The 22,620-nt window shown below is 32.3% G+C and overlaps 1 protein-coding gene across 1 annotated transcript in view; it reads right to left on the bottom strand.

Moving 5' to 3' along the window:
- Positions 1 to 22,620, bottom strand: part of LOC126884313 (DNA polymerase epsilon catalytic subunit 1) — a 263,412-nt gene that overhangs the window by 154,470 nt on the left and 86,322 nt on the right. The window contains exons 12-14 of the mRNA XM_050650251.1: positions 14,376 to 14,816; positions 9,506 to 9,871; positions 6,954 to 7,137 (exon numbers count right to left, since the gene is read on the bottom strand). Coding sequence (XP_050506208.1) covers positions 6,954 to 7,137; positions 9,506 to 9,871; positions 14,376 to 14,816 — 991 coding nt within the window. The remainder of the gene's footprint in view (positions 1 to 6,953; positions 7,138 to 9,505; positions 9,872 to 14,375; positions 14,817 to 22,620) is intronic.

The raw sequence follows: 22,620 nt of genomic DNA, 5'->3' as shown, positions 1-22,620 counted from the left end.
TAAGATAAAAGTAAAGTAATCTAAAGTAAAAAACTGTTTTTAAGAGGTTTTGGGAGGTTGAACGTGTTTCTCCAATTTTTGAATGTTCTAAAAAACTCAGTTACTTCAATTTTTATATAACCTATAAAAACCTTGATTTGATCTATTTTGAAGTCTATAATCTATAAAATGGGGAAAATCCCCAAAAACCCTCTAAAAATAGTTTTTCGGAGTTTTGAAGGTGGCGAATCTTACAGAAACATCTGAAAAAAATTATAAATAGAGGGTTGGATAAAGTATACAAAATAAAAAAAAATATATCTGCAGCCATCTCCAAAAAAGTTATACCTAGGTACGTTTTTTCAAAAATATATTAAAATTTTTTTGAGGTTATGTACCCTCAGCCTACGGGTCTATAAAATAGACATGTTTTTTAAAAGCCTCAACTATGCGTGTGAATTTTTGAAATTTTAAAATTGATTACATTCACCTAAAAAAATAAAAACGAAAAATGTTGTTTATACACATGACAACGTTTAAGGGGACAACCCCCCTTTTCACTTAGGTTGGTCGTACCAATTTAGAAACCTTAGCGGGCTCATGCACAACAACTTTGCTACAGATCATAACATGATCAAATGCATACTTTACGATTATATAAAGGACATACACACAAACATTCATTTTTATTTATATAGAAGAGGTAAATACACTCAGCCTAAGGCCAGACACGCGATAATTTACGGCGCCGTAAGGGCGGTAAGCGCTGTAAAATGAATAGGCAGTAAGCGCTGTAAAAAGCATAGCCAGACGGGGATGTAAATTACGGCGCGTGTAGCGAGGTGTAAATACAACGTTTTGGTCGTTGTTGTGACGAGATGAGCTACAAATTTGGACCAGGTCCATTCGTTTTCAACACGACGCCAAAGATGGGTCCGTACGATGTTGCTGCGCGATATTTTACAGCTCAGTCTGGCCATTCACTACTCTCATGGGACCAATTTCCCCCTTCATTTTACAGCTCTTACGCCGCCGTAAATTATCGCGTGTCTGCCCTTAGGCTCAGGTGCAAAAAAATCGATCCATTCCTTATTTCTTATTTATTTGAAGTTTTATAATTTTAGAAACAATAAATTATAGTCTAAGAGCTAGTGAACCCTCCGAGTAACGGTCTTCCTGTAGAACTAGAAATTTGTATAGTGATAATTCATAGCACACCAAGGCTAAAAACCATGACCTGGCAGGCATCAGCCCTGCACGTGTATCTACCAGGTGACTCGCAAAGTGCATAGTTAAGGGAAAAAAACTTTCATCTGTAAAGTTTAAATTTAAGTACGTGTTTGAGTAGGTCATTTAGAAGAAATGTGTACAATGACAGGCGATTCTGAACAGCATAAGGCCTTGCCAGGCGAGGGGAAAGATTAGAATTTTTTCCTAAAATTATTTCTTTGCATCGAACAAAGTTTTTTTAGGTTTTTTGAATCATTCCAAACAGCAAAGGTCTCTAGTGACTTTTCTTCAAGATTAATAGTTTTTGACATAATAAGCGATTAAAAATTTAAAAATTGCGAAATCGGCCATTTTTAACCCTGAATCGGGCATTTAACTGAAAATTTCAATGTTGCCAAGGTATGTAGATATTCTTTAAACATCGATTGATGAAATCCCGAAGGGTTTTTTGCAATACAATATCGAAAACCCCTTTTTTAATTGCTAATCCAGCGGGCGCGACACTGTAATATGAGTGATGACGTTTGAGTTTGCATAAATTCATTATCTCGAAAATGGGCAAATTTGAAGAGAAATCCTCAGACAGGTCGATTTTTATTTTTAAATTAGGACTTTTTGGCATATATATAATACTAGTGATGTCATCCATCTGGGCGTGATGACGTAATCGATGATTTTTTTAAATGAGAATAGAGGTTGTGTGATAGCTCATTTGAATGGTTATTTAATTCTCTATTCAGCAATGTAAGCGTTAACATAACTATTTATACTGGGTGTGCAAAAAATTTTTGTTCTTTTTGTGTAAATTAATTTAATAAAAAAATTTTTTTGTACACCCTTTATAAATAATTATGTTAATGTTTATATTACTGAATAGAGAATTAAATAACCTTTCAAATGAGCTATTACACAACCCCTACTCTCATTAAAAAAATCATCGATTACGTTATCACGCACAGATGGATGACATCACTAGTATTATATATATGCCAAAAAGTCCTAATTTAAAAATAAAAATCGACCTGTTTGAGGATTTCTCTTCAAATTTGCCTATTCTCGAGATAATGAATTTATGCAAACTCAACGTACTCACTTCTACTACAGTGTCGCGCCCGATTGATTAGCAATTAAGAAACAAAGAGGTTTTCGATATTGTATTGCAAAAAACTCTTCGGGAATTCATCAATCGATGTTTAAAGAATATCTATATCTACCTATCTTGGCAACATTGAAATTTTCAGTTAAATGTCCGATTCAGGGTTAAAAATGGCCGATATAGCAATTTTTAAATTTTTAATCGCTTATATCAAAAACTATTAACCTAAGAGAAAAGTCACTAAAGACCTTTTCTGTTTGGAATGATTCAAAAAACCTAAAACACTTTGTTCGATTCAAAAAAAATATTTTAGGAAAAAAACATAATCTTTCCCCTCGCCTGGCAAGGTCTTATGCTGTTCAGAATCGCCTGTCAGTGTACACATTTCTTCTAAAGGACTTACTCAAACACATACTTAAATTTAAACTTTACAGGAGAAAGTTTTTTCCCTTAACTATGCACTTTTCGATTCACCTTGTAAATACACGTGCAGGGCTGATGCCTGCCAGGTCATGGTTTTTAGTCTTGGTGTGCTATGAATTCTCACTACACAAATTTCTAGCCTTACAGGAAGACCGTTACTCGGAGGGTTCACTAGCTCTTAGACTATTACGTATGAAAATTTAGATGTACCCTCGTATACGAGAAATAAAATAATATATTTAATACTGCTTTCATATTTCTTAAAACAAATTGGTATATCAGGTTGTTTTTTCAAAAATTGTGTGTGACGTGATAAGCAAAAAGATATTTTTATTGATATCAGTGTTTTTAGTTCAACAACCATACTAGTGTATACTAAATTTAAAATCAAGATGCAGTAAAAATAAATAAACCAAGACACGTTAAATGCTAATAGGAGCACTCCAGAATCATAATTTACAATGTATATATGTACATTGTAAATCCCAAATCATGATTTCCAAAGTTTATACATTGTAAATTATGATTCGAGAGTGCTCCTAGTAGCATTTACGTGTCTTGGTATGTTAATTTCTACTGCATCTTGATTGTAAATTTAGTAGTCATTTTATTTTCAAAACGTGTTATATTTTTATTTAATTATCCTTCCTAAATGTCTCTAACTCCAACAGATGCTACAAGAGCGGTGGCATTAGTTCAAGATGGTCGTAGCCAAGGGCAATAGTAGAAGGCAGAAGGGCAATATCCGAACGAGATGATCGATTTCTAGTCTCATCAAGTTTGAGAAGTCGGCATCTAACTTCTGTTGAACTGGCAAATCGTCTGAGCGAAGCAAGAAATGTGGATGTAAGCAGGTGGACAGTTCGACGACTTGTAGAGGTTAATTTATTATCCAAAAGGCCAGCTCCACTACTATCCACAGAACATCGCAGAGCTCGCCTTGCCTTTGCAAGAGAACATGAAAACTGGAGTGATGCAGATAAGAGCAATGTATTGTTCTCAGATGAGTTCAGATTTTATTTGAGACCACCAGACGGTCGAAAAAGGATTTGGAGAAGACATGGAAAGCGATATTTTCAATGCAATATTGTGGAAAGAATAATTTATGGGGGGGGGCTTCTTTATAGTTTGGGCTGGGATAAGTTCAAAAGCCCATACTGATTTAGTTATTGTGGATAGAGGTTCTATGACGGCTGCAAGATACATAACAAGTGTTTTAGATCAGTATGTGGTACCTTTTGCTCTTTTCATTGGACATCATTTTATTTTTATGGACAACGCGCGTCCTCACCATGCTGGAATCGTCAACCAATATATGACGATACCATAGAGGATACCGTATAATACCATAGAGGAGGTGGGAATTTTCAGTATGAACAAGCTAGCTTGCAGTTCCGATCTCAATCCCATAGAACAACTATGGAATATGATGCGAAGGGTACCCCGTCAAAAAAGAACCGACATAATATCCCGCACACAAAATAGCTCCGACAAAATAGCCTGCACACAAAATAGCCGCGGAATAATAGCCCGCCGACAAAATAGCCCCGAAAAAAAAGCTCCCTTCAGAATTCATCATGAAATAATTCCTTAAAAATACATTTTTTCGGAAATGGTAATTATCCTCTATTCAGATGTTTATCTTAACCACATTAAATAAAAATTGTCTTTTCAGAGAACTCGAGTCCTGTCTTTCCTGCCCCTTGGAAGTTTGAACATTTAAGTTAAGCGAAAATCAATGTCAATTTATGATATAGACATTTTTTTCTGTTTTGCAACAGTAAAATGCATTTTAAATTAAATAAATTAAATATATTCTTCCTTTTTGTCAAATAATTTAAATTAGAAAAAAGTTTTTGGACACCTTGTATAAATAATTATGTAATTGTTTATAAGAGGCTGTTTTAGCCGGGGCTATTTTAGCCGGGGCTGTTTTGACTGGGGCTATTTTGACTGGGGCTATTTTGTGTGCGATCTATTTTGTCGGGGCTATTTTGTTTGCGGGCTATTTTGTCGAGGCTATTTTGTGTTGGGGCTATTTTGACGGGGCTTTTTTGACGGGGCTGTTTTGACCGGGCTATTTTGACGAGTCACGGATGCGAAGACGTCTTCGAGTACGAATACCTCATCCAAATAACTTAACTGAGCTTGGAGCGGTTCTTCGGGTAATATGGGACCAACTGGATCAATTTGATATCCAGCGGTTAATTACCTCAATGCCGAGACGTCTACGGGCTGTTATAAGGGTCCGAGGGGAAACACTAGACGTCTACGGGCTGTTATAAGGGTCCGAGGGGAACACTAGATATTAATTTATTATCAATGTTTTTTTTTTATTTTAGAAAGCTATGAATATTCTTCTATTTTCGAGTTTTGGCGTAAGTCTATAAATAAATGTTTTTTTTTTGATAATCTAAAAATTATTTTGAATAAACATAAATATACTTTTACATATATACCTGATTTAAGGGTTAAATCTTCAAAGGTTTTCTTTCTTCAACAAAAAATATCCATGGATCGGTTTTTTCCCCTGAGTGTATTTAGATGGCTATTAAAAATAGGGGTTGGTGATAGAAAAGTGAAAATTTAGGGATTTAGGGTTGTATGTATGCTTTTGTTCCACATGATATAGAAATTAAAAAAAAAAAAACAGTTTGTCCAAAAAAATGTCGGGGGCTTTTCACTTAAGTTCAAAACTTTGCTATTTACATATCATAGTATACATATATTTACATATCATAGTGCAGATTCCTGGAAGGAGTAGGAGAGGAAGACCAAAGAAGGCCTGGGAGGAGACGATAAGGCAGGATATGTTGGTAAAGGGGATTAACATTGATATGACCCAAGATAGAATTGTGTGGAAAAATGCAATTAGGGAAGCCGACCCCGCATAGGGATAAGGCAAAGAAAATGATGATGAGCATGATCAATTATGATTCTGTAAAGGACATACAGATAAACATTCATTTTTATGGGCCATAGCTTAACCTCAGATTCCTGAGTTTAAAATAGGTCGATTTAAGCTAACTCATCTTAGTACGAAAGTTGATAATAACCGAGATACAGGGTGTCAAAGTTAAACTTTTATTTTATTTATTCTTGAATATTTCCTGACAGGCATGGAATACTAACACGAAATTTGGTAAGCGGGGTTTTTGGATGAGAAATTTAAATTCGCCACCAAATATGATGTATTGCCCAGAGGGCGCCACATAGTCTTTCAGCGCTCATTTAATACGTTCAATTTTTTTATCCCCCACTCTACATACTTTTTGAATAAAAATTTTTATTCTCTTAATATTTTTATTTAAAAAAGGTATACTACATTCATCTCGCTAAACTCAACTGTTTTCGAGATAAACGCATTTTAAATCTCCGATACAACATAATTTTTTGCATAATATATCATTGTACCTAGTTAGACCCGAAAAATAAACTTGAAACCATAATAATTGTGCCAGTTCTCATATTTATATCATTGGATCGCAAATTCCATTTGAAGACATTTGCGATACATTTTTGTAAATTTTTATGGTTTTAAGTTATTTTTCGGGTGTATCTACAATGATATTATGCAAAAAATTATGTTGCCTGGCAGATTTAAAATGCGTTTATCTCGAAAACAGTTGAGTTTAGCGAGATGAATGTAGTATACATTTTTTAAGTAAAAATATTAAGAAAATAAAAGTTTTGATTCAAAAAGTGTGTAGAGTAATAAAAAAATTGAACCTATTAAATGAGCGCTGAAAGGCGTATGTGGCGCCCTCTGGGTAATGCATCATTTTTGGTGGCGAATTTATACTTCTCGTCACAAAAACCCCCGATCACAAATATCACCAAATTTCGTGTTATTATCCCATGTCTGTTAGGAAATATTCAAGAATAAATAAAATAAAAGTTTAATTTTGACACACTGTATTTCGGTTATTATCAACTTTCGTACTAAGGTAAGTTAGCTTAAATCGACCTATTTTAACCTCAGGAATCTAAGGTTAATCTATGGCCCATTATTTACCAAAAACCCTATATAATTTATTCATCTGTATCAACGAATTGACAACAATTGGGGAATGATTTTGAACATTGCTTGATTAATTATCCGACAATAAATAAGCTTAACCCTATTATTAATCCCTAAGGATTATTTTCAACATTTTGTTAAGTGGATTTTTATACAATTCTATTGGTACTCACAAACTTTGTAATAATGAATATAGGTACTTACACCTTGCATAGCCGCGGGGATAGTGATAATTTTTTGAATAGTTCCTCCCAAGCGTTCAATGTAATAACTCCAGTCCAAAATATCTCGAATATTAATTTCGTTTATTGAATTGTCCCTCAGCCATTTTCTCAAGTAATGTTTTTGTATCGTCTCTTCAGCTTGAAAAATTGCAAGAGGGATGGCCCTATCAGAATATAAAATTTAAAAAATCACAGTGTATAAACAAACATTAAATAGCTCTTATAATATGTATCATATCATATTAATGTTTATTTCAATAATTTAAATTGCATCTTTAAGCGATAATAAAGATTAAGCACATACACTAGAATGTAATTAGTTTAAGGTACTAGTACTCTTTAGACTTTCAAAAAATCAAAATTTTTTTTGCATTTTTCAATTCTGTATAGCTTCAAAAATAAGTTTCTACACTATTTTGATGAAATTCAAAATGTAACAAATAATTTGACTTCGAAGTCCTAGGTTTTCACCCGAAGCAATCTAAAATAGAACTGGAAGTCGATATTTCAACTCTTCGTGTAACTTTTAGTCGATTGATATACGATTTTACTAATTTTGAGTCATTTTTACTAAACTTTGGGACATCATTGTTTAAACAGAAACGACTTCAAAACCGGAACTAAAGATTCAAACTCAACTTTTCAATACGTTTCGATTGATGTGTTACATTTACTAGTTCTGCGACTATAATAGCACTTCTGGTTAGAACTTTTAACCGGAAATGATATAAAAACCAAAATTTTACATTTGTTCGCATCTTGCTAAGGCACGTCGAATGATATATCTCTTATACTATTTTCGACTTTAAAACAGTGGTTACGATTGCAAATCTAAAACCGGAATAGATGGGATGAGATGGACAAAGAGGCGGACAGACAGTCATGCAACCGGAAGTATAGATTTGTTGTCGTATTGCGAAAGCACGTCGAATAATATATCACTTATACTATTTCGCTGACTTTAAAACAGAACGTCTGGTCGCATTCCTAAAACCGGAAGTCCTATGCCAAAATTCTCACCTTTAGTACCATCCTTGGAATATAAGCTTTCATTTGACACCTCATTTGTCTGGTATAATGACGGAGGAGTTATATACGCGGTCGGACGGACAGTCAGCCTAGGTCAAATTTCTCACCTTTAGTACCATCCTCGAACTATAAGCTTTCATTTGACACCTCATTTGTCATTCTACCTGGTATAATGACGGAGGAGTTGTGTTCACAGGCAGACAGACAGACAGATGGATAGACGGACGTGGATGATTCAAAGTTTTCACATTTTTTCAAAATTGAGTGAAAACAAAATTGTCTTTATCGGTTTTAAGCGCATGCGCGTTTTTGGCCCACTCAAGATGCTTGCGCAATGCGCAGCCGCTGGAGACAAAGCGCTCTCTGGTAAATTAACGGTTTCTCCTATATACATTACAGTAGAATATTTTCGAGTTTCTCACGTGTTCTCGGTTACAAATCACCTACCTAAATAAAGCTTAAAATATATAATTGGGAAAAGTTGTGAAGTACAAAAGTTTTAATAAGTTAACCAATACAGATTTACTTTCACGATGTTTGGGGAAAATATACAATATAATAATGAATGTTATAATAAAACTCCTTGGGCCATTATCCCCAAACATAATTTCGATGGTAAAATATTGTTGAATTGTCAGTCCAAATATCATTGGCTATCTTCAATGAATGTCGTATGAAACTTCTAAAGATTATGAAAGTTATGGGTTATATCATTAGTTTCGCTGCTTATAATTACGTGTGGAGGAAGGACGAAGGGAGAATTTTCATGCCTAATGAACCAAGCAAGGCGGCAACGAGGGAAGGCCGTTTGGATAAAAGAAAAACAGAAACAAGTCGAAGAAGATGAATTACTTGATAGCAGTGTACTATTATATGGCCCAGGCATTGCCGATTAATGGATTGTGAAAGTCAGAATTCGATTTTTCATCATATTTTCAACAAATAAAACTTTAAATGCGTTTTTCTCGAAATGTCATTTTTTTAACTTTTTTAACTTAATCTACGGATTTTCTGGACCGATTTAAATAAATCTTGGTTCGCTTTATTTGTTACTATCTTTTGTGTGAGAATTTACCACAATTTGATTAAAAAATAAAAAATAAATATTTTTTAACCATGAACAACCGAAGAAAAAAGGTGATATTTTCACAATTTTTTTTTAACTTTCGTTTTACTATTCTAGGAATTTTTCACTAACGGTAGTAAATTGTCACGGGAGAAAACTTCCATTTTCAAATACCGCACGATTATTGTCCGGATCGTATACCGAAGATTAACTGTCCGCAATTGGAATATCTTTTTTTGAGGCCTCGACTTTGGCGTCCTCTACAAATGCGTGTCAATGTATGAATGAAAAAAATTTTGTACCCTTTTAGGACATATATAAAAAAATCTGTAAAAAGTTTTATGTTCTTATTTAATAAAGGGACTGAGAAAAAATTCTTGAAAAAATGCTTATTTTTGGCCTTCTAAAGTGTACTAGTACCTTAAAAATATAAATACCTTTCAGTAACAGGTGCCCCATCCGGTTTTCTTGAAATAACATATTTACATGCAAGGCCCGCATCTTTCACCATCTGATCGCCCAAAAATTCCGCCAAACGCTTAGCAGTACTGATGGACGTACTTTTTTGTGCTCCGTAATCTTCTAATTTTTTAGACATGGATTTATTTTCCGCAATTAAATCGAATAATTCAGAATCTGGTAGGTTTTTACCTTTAGAAAAAAGTACATCTAACCAGTAATCTGCTATTTGAGCAACGGCTGCATAACACGTTTCAAGCGTATCTCCCTTGAGAAAAGCCTCAAAAACGGACGACTGGAAATTTTTAATCAACTGCAGTTCTCCCCTTCGTTTCACTTCAAACCTAAAAACATCAAATATTTTATTTTTTGATAATATTAAATTTATGAAAAGCAGTTAAGATAGAAATATTTTATTGTCATTGAAAATTGTACAATTTTATAGAAGGGTCTAGGAAAGTTGGTCGAGAACACTTCGTCGGCGGAAAATTAGTCGACAAACAGTTGGTCGAATGCACAATTCATCGAATGTACAATTCGTCGACGAACATTTGTTCGAATGGATTTTTCGTCGACAAACTGCTATTTATCTTTAGGATAAAGTGATTAATGTTGACAAACGACGGATTATTGGTTTTTATTTTGTTAACTGGAATATTGTATTATACATACCTGAATTTTTTTTTGAGGTTTTGTTAATTTTTTTTTTCTAAATCTTAACTATTTTTAAATTTAATGAAAAAATTGGCTGCGGTGGGAGAGTAGACAGCAAATATAAACCGATATTTTAATTAGTGATGTTGTACCGTTCTTCTTTTCCGGACAAGTCAAATTTGGGGGAACTTGCGGACAAGACAAAATATGCGAGATGCTGAGATAAATAAATTGTTAGGGACTCGAGGCATTTTCGTATAATGTTTTTGACTGCAATAATCAGTCAATATCAATAAAAAAAGTAAAGAAATCGTGAAAATAAACTTCCCTTCACACTATATCCAAGGCTTAGGACTGGCAATCTATAAAATAATTTTTTTTGATATGGTACAAAGAAACTAACTATATATTGGCGTGTTTCAGCCATGTATTATTCCCTTTGGGTCTTTGTCGACGAAAAATCCATTTGATCAAATGATCGTCGATGAATTGTACATGCGATGAATTGTGCATTCGACCAACTGTTTGTCGACCAAATGTTGTCGACGAAGTGTTCTCGACCAATTTTCCGACACCGTTATAGACAAAGCTTACAAAGAGTCATAAGAACAAAACAATAACAAACACAATTTACTAAAATTATATAAATCGTCAATATAAATAAAAAAATAATGAAGTATTAAACCAAAAACAATATAAATATTGCAAAATTTAGATAAATTGAAAATTGCATAATCTACCTTAGTAAGTAATAAGTTTAAGAAGTTAATCTGCTGCATATGACACCCAAATATAGATGAAAAATACTACTTATACATAAGGGTACTGTAATGTCTTAGTTATTGATGAAGAAACTCTTCTACTGAATAATATGGTCTTTCAAGTAGATATGATTTTGTCATTTTACGGAACTTGGGGAAAACTGTTGCAGATTTAAGTTGTAGAGGGAGATGGTTGTATCGTAGTTTTTGCAGAATATAATATATATTTCTTTACTAACTCAGTGAACCGGATCGGTAAATTAGGTTTTGTATGATTAGGTCTCGCGGGAAAGTTATGTAGATGTTTACGAATTAAGCAAACAGTTTCTAAAATATATAAAGAAGGAAGTGTTAAAATCCCGTGATCTTTGAAGTAGCTTCTGCAATGTGCTGTTCTTCTAAGGCCAAAAAGATACCTTATTGCTCTTTTTTGTAATTTGAAAATAACATCGGATTGGACAGCTGTACCAGAACCTCCAAAAGGCAGACCATATCGAAGATGTGACTCGAACAAAGAAAAATATCAAAGTACAAAAACTCAAAGAAGTACCACAAAGTTTTAAACTTTGTGGTACTTCTTTGAGTTTTTGTACTTTGTTACCTAGAGACCACATTTGAGAAAATGGATACTTCTCTTCATGTTAAAGAAAAATATGTTATTTTGAAAGATGCTTAATTGATTTCCTTCGAAACAGATATTATTGCATAGCAAGCTGAGGATAGTTTCTCACTTAACAAATCGATATGAAGGGACCATTTAAGGTTGCTGTCTAAAAAATACCAAGAAAATCTTCAGAATCAACGGTACTGATCTCGCTGTTATTAAGAGGTAAGGGTTGAAGAGCTCCTTTATAAGATAATGCTACTGTTTTATGTACGTTAAAAGAGAGTAAATTAGAGTCGGACCAGGTTTTAATTGTAAGTAGACCAGAAGTTATAGTAGCATGGAGAGTTGCAATATTTGAGTTGCTCCAAGTGATACTGGTATATTTTTAAACTAGCGATGTCATTAATAAAGATAAGGTGAACTTTGAGGTACCTCACATACAGTTGAGTCTCTGAATCTTTACCCATGCGTCATCATTTAAAGCATACGAAATAAGTTGATGATAAGTCGGAAAAAAGTTGACAGTAAGTGACTTGTTGTTGCGTTTAGTAAATTTCAATTTCCGACTTATCATCGACTTATTTCGTATGCTTTAAATGATGACGCACGGGTAAAGATTCAGGGACTCAACTGTACAATGTTTTTGAGGCTAGAGTCTGTATCATTTACTCTAACCACTTGTTAGCTTGTTTCCTATTATCCAAGTAATTGTTAATAATAGTTAAAAAAAAAGGTATATAAAAAACACATAAAAATAGATACACAAAAACTAAAAAAAAGCATAAACAAATAAAAATTCTTAATATTTAGATCTAAGAGAAAAATGTTAATTAACACAACTAATTCTTACAACGTAATGTGTCAGTAAATATGTTGTATGCAATAAAAGATTCCTAAGAGATAACTAACTTACCACAAATAGTCTGACCAATTGGCGAACACAAAGCCATTATAAATAAAAAAATATGAAAAAAAAATGTTTAAGAAACGCTTTTCTTTAGTTACGAGTGACTAAAATTAAAAATATAAAAAAATCAACTAAAAAGCAAAAAATAATAAAAATTTAAAAATCTAACACATTCGTCAAAGAAAAGCGTGGCGCGTCTTCATCGAATAAACAGTTTTCGCCCCACGCTTTTCTTCAACGAATGTTTTAGATTTTTTCATTTTTTTTTATTTTTTGCTTTTTAGTTTATTTTTTTATATTTTTAATTTTAGTCACTCGTAACTAAAGAAAAGCCTTTCTTAAAATTTTTTTTTCATATTTTTTTATTTTTTACTTTTTAGTATTACACTTTTCAAACATTAAAATATATATTTTTTTTAATAAATGGTATACAGCCAACTGCAGGAAATTTTTTTCCTCGTGGATTTTTATTAAAATATATCGTCTATCGTTTTAATGTTTATTAAAATATGTATAGGTAAAACATATTATGATGTACTAACATGAAAAGTAGTCGGAATCGGCAAAAAATCTGAAACTTTATTGTTTATTTATGAAGCAAAACGTTAACAATTAACGTAAAAAGTGAAATTATGTGTAGTTCGTATCATTAGCTATAATTTTGTAAAAGTTTCAAGTTTTTACATTGTAAAAAACAAGAGAATTTAAGCATTTTCCATTAAAATAGTTTTTTTAAATTTAAACAATTAATAAACATAAAATTTTTATTTTTTATTGACTATTCGTGTATTGTTCCCGCGAATGCATATGTCTGCAAATTTTCATTCATTTGCATTGGAGAAAAGGCAGTCAAATTAACGTCTAAAGATTTGACGCAAACTATTGAACTAAATAAAAGCGTTTAAAAAACGTAATTTAAACAGATTGAATTTAAAAAATATATGTTAAATAATTAAAAAAGGTATATTGTTTCATAATAAATTATTTAAATTATACTGATTAAATATAGTTCTTTCATTCTATCTTTGCACATGCATGAAATTATTCACGAATTACTTTTTATACTAGGTCTCTTTTCACTCACAGAAACTAGTATCGCAAAATAGAAACCACAATACCGCTTGTCCATAGAAACCACAATAAGTTAAACAAGCATAAACAATGCGGCATTGCCTTTGATACCTTGTTTACTATGAATTTTGACGTTTATCATTTTCAGTGACAATGCCATTAGCACATTCGTTGTGTTTATTGGAATTTATAACTTATATTGTGTTAATTTTATAAAGTTATATTGTGTTAAATATATTAGATAATTAGAACATACTTAAATATAAATGTACAATATATCTTTAGAAAATACGTCCACCGAAATAGCTATTTCCCAATTATTACATTGACAGTATATATCAATGATATAACATATCGACGTACGTTTCACTTCGTGTTTTGATTTAATTTGTTTGCAAATGAATCATGACGTTTGTGCAAAGATATAATGGAACAACTAAGCATATAAAACTTACGCAGTGGCTAATATTGCAAAAGGTGCAAAAAAAATAACAAAAAGTACGTGAAAACAAAAGTTGTTTTGAAATATGAATCACGGCAAGTCATATATTGTATGTATTATAAAAAGCATCATAATTGATAGATTGTCATATTGGCAAACATATGTCAATAAATAGTGTTATATTTTTATATAGTGCATAGTGCATATTTTTTTCATCGAGATTTTATCTAGTACCTATAATAGTACTCCGAAGCATTACAGTATTATTGAATTTGATGAAAATTTGACAGCTCAGCCAAAGATAAATATTCTATTATTATAAGGATGTTTGATGAAAGACTGAAAGTTGACTGAAAGAGTTTGATGAAAAGAAAAATTATTGTTCTTCACTTATTTAAACACTTACCCTTTTAATTCGGCCAAAGAACCGTCAAAATTAAATACAGCATATCTCTTCTTTAATTTTTTGCCTTCTTCTTTACTAGCTGGCAATACCATAGCTTTATAAGGACCGTCAACCTCAAAGAAGATTGAATTTTCCTGTCTTATCTCATATTCCAAAGTTTCCGGATTTTTTAGGTCATGGTACTGGTCGTTAGTAAAGTACTCCTTCACCATTGCGTTTAAAACCGTGTTTGGATAGGAAATGTTAAATTTCTTCTTTTTGTCGTGATTGGTCAGAACTGTAAAATTTTCAGGAAAAGAAGCAGGCAGTATGCACCAAATTCCGTCTGTATCTAACTCTAAAGGACGACCCACTTGTTCAATGATTTCCCTAGCTTTCATAATGATGTTAGCGCCCGTAAAACATACTATTCCTGCCATTTCCATACTGTGCCATCTGGCTCTACAAATATAATTTTATGAAATAAATAATTACACTTTTATAAAAAAGAACTTTTTTTATAAAAGACCTTTTTATTATTTATAGGAAAGAATATAAAATAATTTAACGATAAACAATTTAACGATAAAATGCTTAAAATTACAAAAATTACACTCTAATAAAAAAGTACTTTTTATAATACATATCACGGTTTTGTTATTGTACATATATGGACACAACATGTTTGGAAAGAATAATTAACTTATAAAATATGAATTTTTAGTAGGTGTATTAACTGTTATTTATAATTATGATTCCAAAAATTACACTAGCATAAAATAGTATTTTTTATAATACCACGGTTGTTTAAAATGGTATATATAATTTTAAGTATATAAACTTTTAATTATTTATTAAAACAATTAAAAAAAGATACGCAACAGCAGGGTTCCAACTGGGGACCATCTGCCGTCTAATGCCACTGAGGCACCATCAATTTGTAAATATCGATTTATTAACGTACTTTAAAATATCATTGCATTAGTCACATTTTTAAAATAGTTTGACATTTAAAAAATCGATTTATCCATACAGTGTGATTGGTGAGAGGGGTAAAGCTTTGTATATCCGTTATAAGTAATAGATAGTAAAAAAAGTTAATAACAAAAATTGTAGCCAACTTTGATTACAGATTGATAATCGGTAATCGTAAATTGTAAGTTTTAGACAATTATTCAGTCATGGTTTACTTAAAATTTGGAAAGATTTAGACCCGTAATTATTAATAATTTTGCTCTGAAAAATGAAAATATCTCGAACACTAATAAATTTACACATAGGGAATGTTATACAAAAATTATAGTATGGTAATGGTACTTTTCGATAATGATATAAAATACAGGGTGTTCTATCTAAAATTACTGAGAAAATAATGTACTTGCGTTTTGATTCACCCTGTATTCAATATAAAGAAAATTAGCAAAACAACTATTTACGAAAATGTTGACAATAAATAAAAAAATATAACGTCAATATACCATTGACCTTGTGCTTGCTTTTATTTATACAGGTAGTTAAACTTGTTACGATTTTCATATAAAATTGGTTATAACTTTGTAAATACCCCGTATAACATACCAAACCTTTATATTTCTGTAATCGAAAAGTTACGAAGATTTCGAATATAAAATAAAATACAGGGTGTTCTATTTAAAAAAACATAAGTTTGGTCTGCCACTATGTTATCGAACACCCTGTAACATTCTAACTAATTTTGTAATGTGAAGCTCAAAGTTCGCTACAATTTTTGTTATTAAGTTTTATCGTTATACATTACGTGACATTATTATAACGGATCTACGGAACTTCACCCCACTAATTAATCACCCTGTATAATAGCAGTTAAATAATGCATTGTTAGCTAGTTCTAAGCTATCCTGAAAATTTCAGGTGTCTAGGTAGCCTAGAACTATTTTTAAAATGGATTACAAAATTTGCGGAGTCCGTGACACGAACCAAGCCAAGTATATAAAAAGGTTTTAAAATAGACAGTTTCGTTTAGATTCAATTCGAGTCTCTTATCATCCTCCGACACGTGTTTCTAGGTTTACCCGTTATCAAAGAGGCTTTGTAAGAAGACTGAACTGAATCAAAACGCACCGACTGGTTGGTAAATATATCTAATTCTAACAACGTAAGCCTTGAGGTAGAGGTTGCCTAGCAACCTCTAACGAGGAAAGAGGAAGTGAGTGTCGATAACGATTAAAGTAAACTGTGAACCAGAGACATATCCAAGCCATCGGGCGATGCTAGGAATATATTCCACTACAGCATCAGCAGTTTACCCATCTAAACCGTTATAATTTTGTACTCTGCACCGAGTATAGCGTGAAACCAGATAAAAATAGACGGTTTCGTTTTGATTCAAATCGAGTCTTACTATTTCTGACACGTGTTTCTAGATTTACCCGTTATCAAAGAGGCTTTGCAAGAAGACTGATTTGAACCAAAACGCACCGACTGGTTGGTAAATATATCTAATTCTTGATGAATTCGACCGTTACTTGATGGAAGTTCATTTGTTTCACATGTTTGATTTCTATACTTCCACAAAATTTATTATAACTATGTGACTACAGCTGTTTCGGCAGAGTGCCTTTCTCAAGTGATTTAGTTTACTATGTGTTTGCCTTTTTAAAGTCTTTAACTGAAGAGGCTGAGGAGTGGGGAGCTGTTTGTCTCGATTTGGTCATTCAGAATTATATCTGTATTTTTTAATTTATTAATTTCCATAGATTCTAAAAAAGATAGCTTAAGGCCTTTATTTTGAATATGCAGAATTTTAAACTCTTCATTACAAGAATGATTATGATCTAGAAGGTGAAGTGCGTATGTAGCAGTGTCTGTTTTTCTATTGTTGAAAGCCCTTTTGTGTTCTGCTATCTGCTGTCAGTTTGACCGATGTAAGTTTTCTGACAGTCACCACAAGTTAGTTGTAGACACCACTCTGTAGTTGTTTTCTCTTTCGGCTCTTATTGTTCCTAATATATTTGCTTAAGTTGTTGTTAGTTCTGAAAGCTGGTGTTATTCCTTTCTTTTTTATGTATCTGGCTATTTTTGTTGTTATTTTGTTATCTTGCCAGTATATGTGAAGAGCAGAAGGCACTGGGTTCTTCCTGTGGTGGTGGATAGACTAATTTCAGGGCTTTCTTATGGAGTTTTTGGTTCAAAATTTTATTAACTGTTTGTTGTTTGTTCGTTATAGTCATTGTTTACTGCTATTTGTTTAATGATGTTCAGTTCTATTTCGAAGTTATGTTTTGGGAATGGGAATGGAATTTGATACCTACCCATACGGACACAACTATACACAATTCTTCATCCCATCCTACACAACACAAATTAGCAGCCTACCATAGCATGATACATAGACTGACAGAAATTCCCATGTCAAAAAATAACTTCGAAATAGAACTAATATCATTAAACAAATAGAAGTAAACAATGGCTATAACGAACAAACAATTAATAAAATTTTAAACCAAAAACTCCATAAGAAAGCCTTGAAATTAGTCTATCCACCACCACAAAAAGAACCCAGTACCTTCTGCTCTATCACATATACTGGAAAGATAACAACAAAAATAGCCAGATACATAAAAAAGAAAGGAATAACACCAGCTTTCAGAACTAACAACAACTTAAGAGGATGGGTACGTATTTTCGGCTGCAACCCTGAGAAAACTAATAAGTATTTTTAAAAAATTTAAACGCAGAATGAAAGATTACATTATTAGTGAGGGCCGAAAGTCCCTGAGAACTTATATAATGTTTATTTTAATAAGTTACAGAAGTGAAAAACTAAGAGAAAATTTAGTGTGATTTTTAATTTCAAATATCTCATTCAAAATAAACTTTTTAATTATTCTAAGGGACTTTCGGCCCTCGGTAATAATTTAGTCTTTCATTCTACGTTTAAAATTTTTAAAAGTATTTATTAGCTTTTTCAGGATTCGAAAAAAATGGACACCATGTCCGTGGTAATATTTTCCAAATCTATCTTCGTCTTACAACGCACTCAGTCGAATAGAATATTGTCTGCATACTGTTAGTCAGAAAGTGACAATCAGTGACAATTTTAAATATTTGACATGGCATCAGGAATATTTTGAGTTGTTGATTAAATAATATTGATATATAGTGCATTTGATAAATAATTGATTTAAGACGTGAACTTAATAAAAAGTTATTTATTGTGTATTAATTGTGGAAGATTCAAGCAGATAATACATCAGGATAATATATTCTGTGATCCAAGTATTTTGTTGTTAAAGATGTTCAAAATTGTAAGCGTTCCATAGTAACAATATATTATTACAAAATCACTTTAATACTTTTCCTCTTTTCTCGATTGAGTATTAGTTTTTGTTGTACATATAAATTATTACAATGACTGAATACATAGTTAGTGAAAAAATTATCACATTTATTAACTGAATTAATAATTTGCAATTATACAAATAACAGTTATCCAAGAACATTCAAAAGCTATCTCTTAATGATGACATTTTCAAGTAGAGTGACATTCTAGTAATGTTTACATATTCATACCAGTGTGAATTTTACTACATGTAATTTGCCGTGTAAAGACAGAAAAAGTAGGGATAGCCGTAAAATATTTGCGAATTATGTACCCATGGCCTTAAGCAAATATATTAAGAACAGTAAGAGCCGAGAGAGAAAACAACTACAGAGTGGTGTCTACAAACTAACTTGTGGTGACTGTCCGAAAACTTACATCGGTCAAATTGGCCGAACCTTTGACAAACGGATAGCAGAACCAAAAGGGCTGTCAACAATAGAAAAACAGACACTTCTACATACGCACTTCACCTTCTAGATCATAATCATTCTTTTAATGAAGAGTTTCAAATTCTGCATATTCAAAATAAAGGCCTTAAGTTACCTTTATTAGAATCTATGGAAATTAATACATTAAAAAATACAGATATAATTCTGATTGATCAACTCGAGACAAACAGCTCCCCACTCCTCAACCTCTTCAGTCAAAGACTTTAAAAAGGCAAACACATAGTAAACTAAATCACTTGAGAAAGGCACTCTGCCGAAACAGCTGTAGTCACATAGTTATAATAAATTTTGTGGAAGTATAGAAAACAAACATTTTCAGTTTTTTATTGTTAGATATCTAATTCTAACAACGTAAACCTTTAGCGACCTCTAACGAGGAAAGAGGAAGTGAGTGTCGATAACGATTAAAGTAAACTGTGAACCAGAGACATATCCAAGCCATCGGGCGATGCTAGGAATCTATTCCACCAAAGCATCAGCAGTTTACCCATCTAAACCATTATCATTTACTTATCATGACTTATTGCATTACATTAAGATAAATCTACAAAAATATCGTCACGGTCCCAGGCCGGCCCTGTCAATTCCGGAAGTTTCTGGCGGAGAACTGTCTGAGACCCTTTCTGTGGGCGAGAGAAACTTGTTTACAATCGGCGTATCTAGAAAGCCATCGATAAACCTTTTTTTATTGCTCTGTAAATAATATTTACCTTTGATGTTTCTGGAAATAAGTAGACTAATTGTACATAACTATATAAATAGACATTTTTGGAATTAGAGTTTAGTTGTGAATTTGAAATCGTCGGTGTACTATGATATGTAACGGGCGCGGAATATTTTTGAATTTGTAATTAGATCAATTAGTAGATTTGGTGTAATAAATAAATTAGATATCGTATTTTGTAAAATAAAGGATATAAATTCAGTGTTTTTTCATTTGTTTAGAAGTAAGTTATTAAAATAAATAAAGTCAACTAAAATTAAACATTAGTGCCTAAAAGATCATAGAAAAGTCAAGTCAGTTTGGTAACAATATTTAAAATTTTCTATTTTTTTAACTTTACTTAAATTTAGTTAAGGGACTAGCATGAAATAAAAAATAATATTTGCGATTATTGTGATGCCCTTCAATGGTATTATTTTAAAATTTCGAGTTGCTGAACAGCTGGAATTTTTAGCGATTAAAAAATGCTTGCACTTGCTTCTACCATTCAGCTTATCAGGGTTGGATGTTGTCCAAAAAGTACTCTAGCGCTGTTTTCAATTCGCAATAACATATACGGGTCATATTACCCGTATGCACGCCAATGGTGAATATAAAATTCTTAAGAGGAAACAGTAGCGATCAACAGGTAGCCAAACCGCGTTCCAAGATTGCGGCTGTAATTTTGAATATTTTTTCGGGATATTTGGCACACGTATTCGTAATATAATAGAAAATGGCGGTGCAGAGCCCAATTTGAAAAATACATTAATATGTGGAAATTACTCTGTAATTAAATACAATATTAAAAAAACGAGCACGTACCGCCATTAAGAAGAACAAAAAAATACACTTTCTTCAAATAAACTTTTTTATCCGATGCCTAGATTTTGTGTCATTTTGGAACTACTAAAATTTTTTATTTCATTAGTAGTTCCAAAATGACACAAAATCTAGGCATCGGATAAAAAAGTTGATTTGAAGAAAGTGTATTTTTTTGTTCTTCTTAATGGCGGTACAGGCTCGTTTTTTTAATATTGTATTTAATTACAGAGTAATTTCCACATATTAATATATTTTTCAAATTGGGCTCTGTACCGCCATTCTTTATTGTATTACAAATACGTGTGCCAAATATCTCGAAAAAATATTCAAAATTACATCCGCAATCTTGGAACGCGTTTTGGCTACCTGTTGATCGCTACTGTTTCCTCTTAACTGTATGCCAAAAAATGCGCAATAATTACCTCTTAAAACCTACCCAATTTCATTTGTATATCTCATGCGGTTTTAGAGCAATAAATAAATCGTCAGATTGTACGAACAAATTTTAACATCCCGTATTTCTGAAACGAAGCATATGCGAACATATGATTATAAACCTAACGGTCATTATTTTTTCATGCAGAATTACCCCTTAAAGTTTGTCGTACTTATTTAGAAACACCCTGTATTGATGAAGAACGTTGCTAGTTGTTAAAATACCTAACTTTTTTATTATCCAACATAAGCGAATGAATCAAAAAGGAAAAATGTTAAGAAAGCCTAAGGCTGCAGTTGAGTTTTAATTTCAATATTTTATATATGCTAGAATATTCCACAGGGTGTTCCGAACTTTGAGGAAAAAACACACTATCATTGTTACACCCGGTATAAAATAACACTTACCTGTTTAACAATAATATTATTACAGAGATATTGTTGAAGAATAAGGCTATAACATATTAAAAAAATCACTTAAATCGGCCAGCAGGTTTAGGAAATACGAGACTTCAAAAATGACCAAATTTTTAGGTGGGCCGATTTCTATCCACTAAGTTTATAACACCTCTTTAACGAGGCATATTTGGTTATAACGAGGAAAAATGAAATCGAACAATATGTTTCTTTACCTGTTTTTAGCGCAGTAATGACTATAAATAAATACCCCAAATGCCTGTATACAGAAATGCCCAACATCTGTGTGCTTATCTAGGCCAGGGCTGTAATAAACTCCACCGCCTGTAATAAACGTCTTCCTGTTTATCTATCGACCGATATTGAATATTGTAGGAAATTGACAATTTACGATTGCGAAATCTCATTGTTGAGGTCGACCATCGACACCTAATAAACTACGTAAGGCATCAAAAAAACTCAGTGGTGAAGAACCTCATTTCACAGTTGTTTTTCGTCATAGACGTTTATCGTTTGTTTCCTGATTGTGTTTTGAAAGTTTTGTTACATAGATTACACACTATGACTTCTAAAAGAAAAGTATTTACTTTAGAAGAAAAAATTACCATCCTTAAAAATGTTGATAACGGTAAGAAGAAAGCAGAAGTTTGCCGTGAAAAAGGAATTTGAAGTTCCACTCTATCTACCATGCTGAAGAATAAAGATAAGATTTTCAAAGCAGGCTCGTCTTTTTCCGGTAAATCGAAAAAACTGCGTGTCGCAACTAATAAGGAACTCGATGCTGCAATGGTCAAGTGGTTTTCCGTAAACAGGGCTGCGAATGTTCCAATAAGTGGACAACTGCTTCAAGAAAAAGCAACACCGTTTTCGCAGGCGCTAGGTGGTAATGAAAATTTTAAGGGCGAAGGCGCAAAATGTCGCCTGTCAAAATGTTTAATGTGTTTTAGATGTTTTCATTTTTTTCGAATCCTGAGAAAACTAATAATTATTTTTGAAAAATGTAAACGCAGAATGAAAGGTTTTATTATTACCGAGGGCCGAAAATCCCCTAGAATAACCAAAGTTTCTTTTGAA

Source organism: Diabrotica virgifera, chromosome 5 (genome assembly GCF_917563875.1).
Source record: "Diabrotica virgifera virgifera chromosome 5, PGI_DIABVI_V3a".
Classification (NCBI taxonomy): Eukaryota; Metazoa; Arthropoda; class Insecta; order Coleoptera; family Chrysomelidae; genus Diabrotica; species Diabrotica virgifera.
The sequence above is the reverse complement of the archived record's forward strand: the minus strand, read 5'-3'. Positions and strand labels throughout refer to the sequence as shown.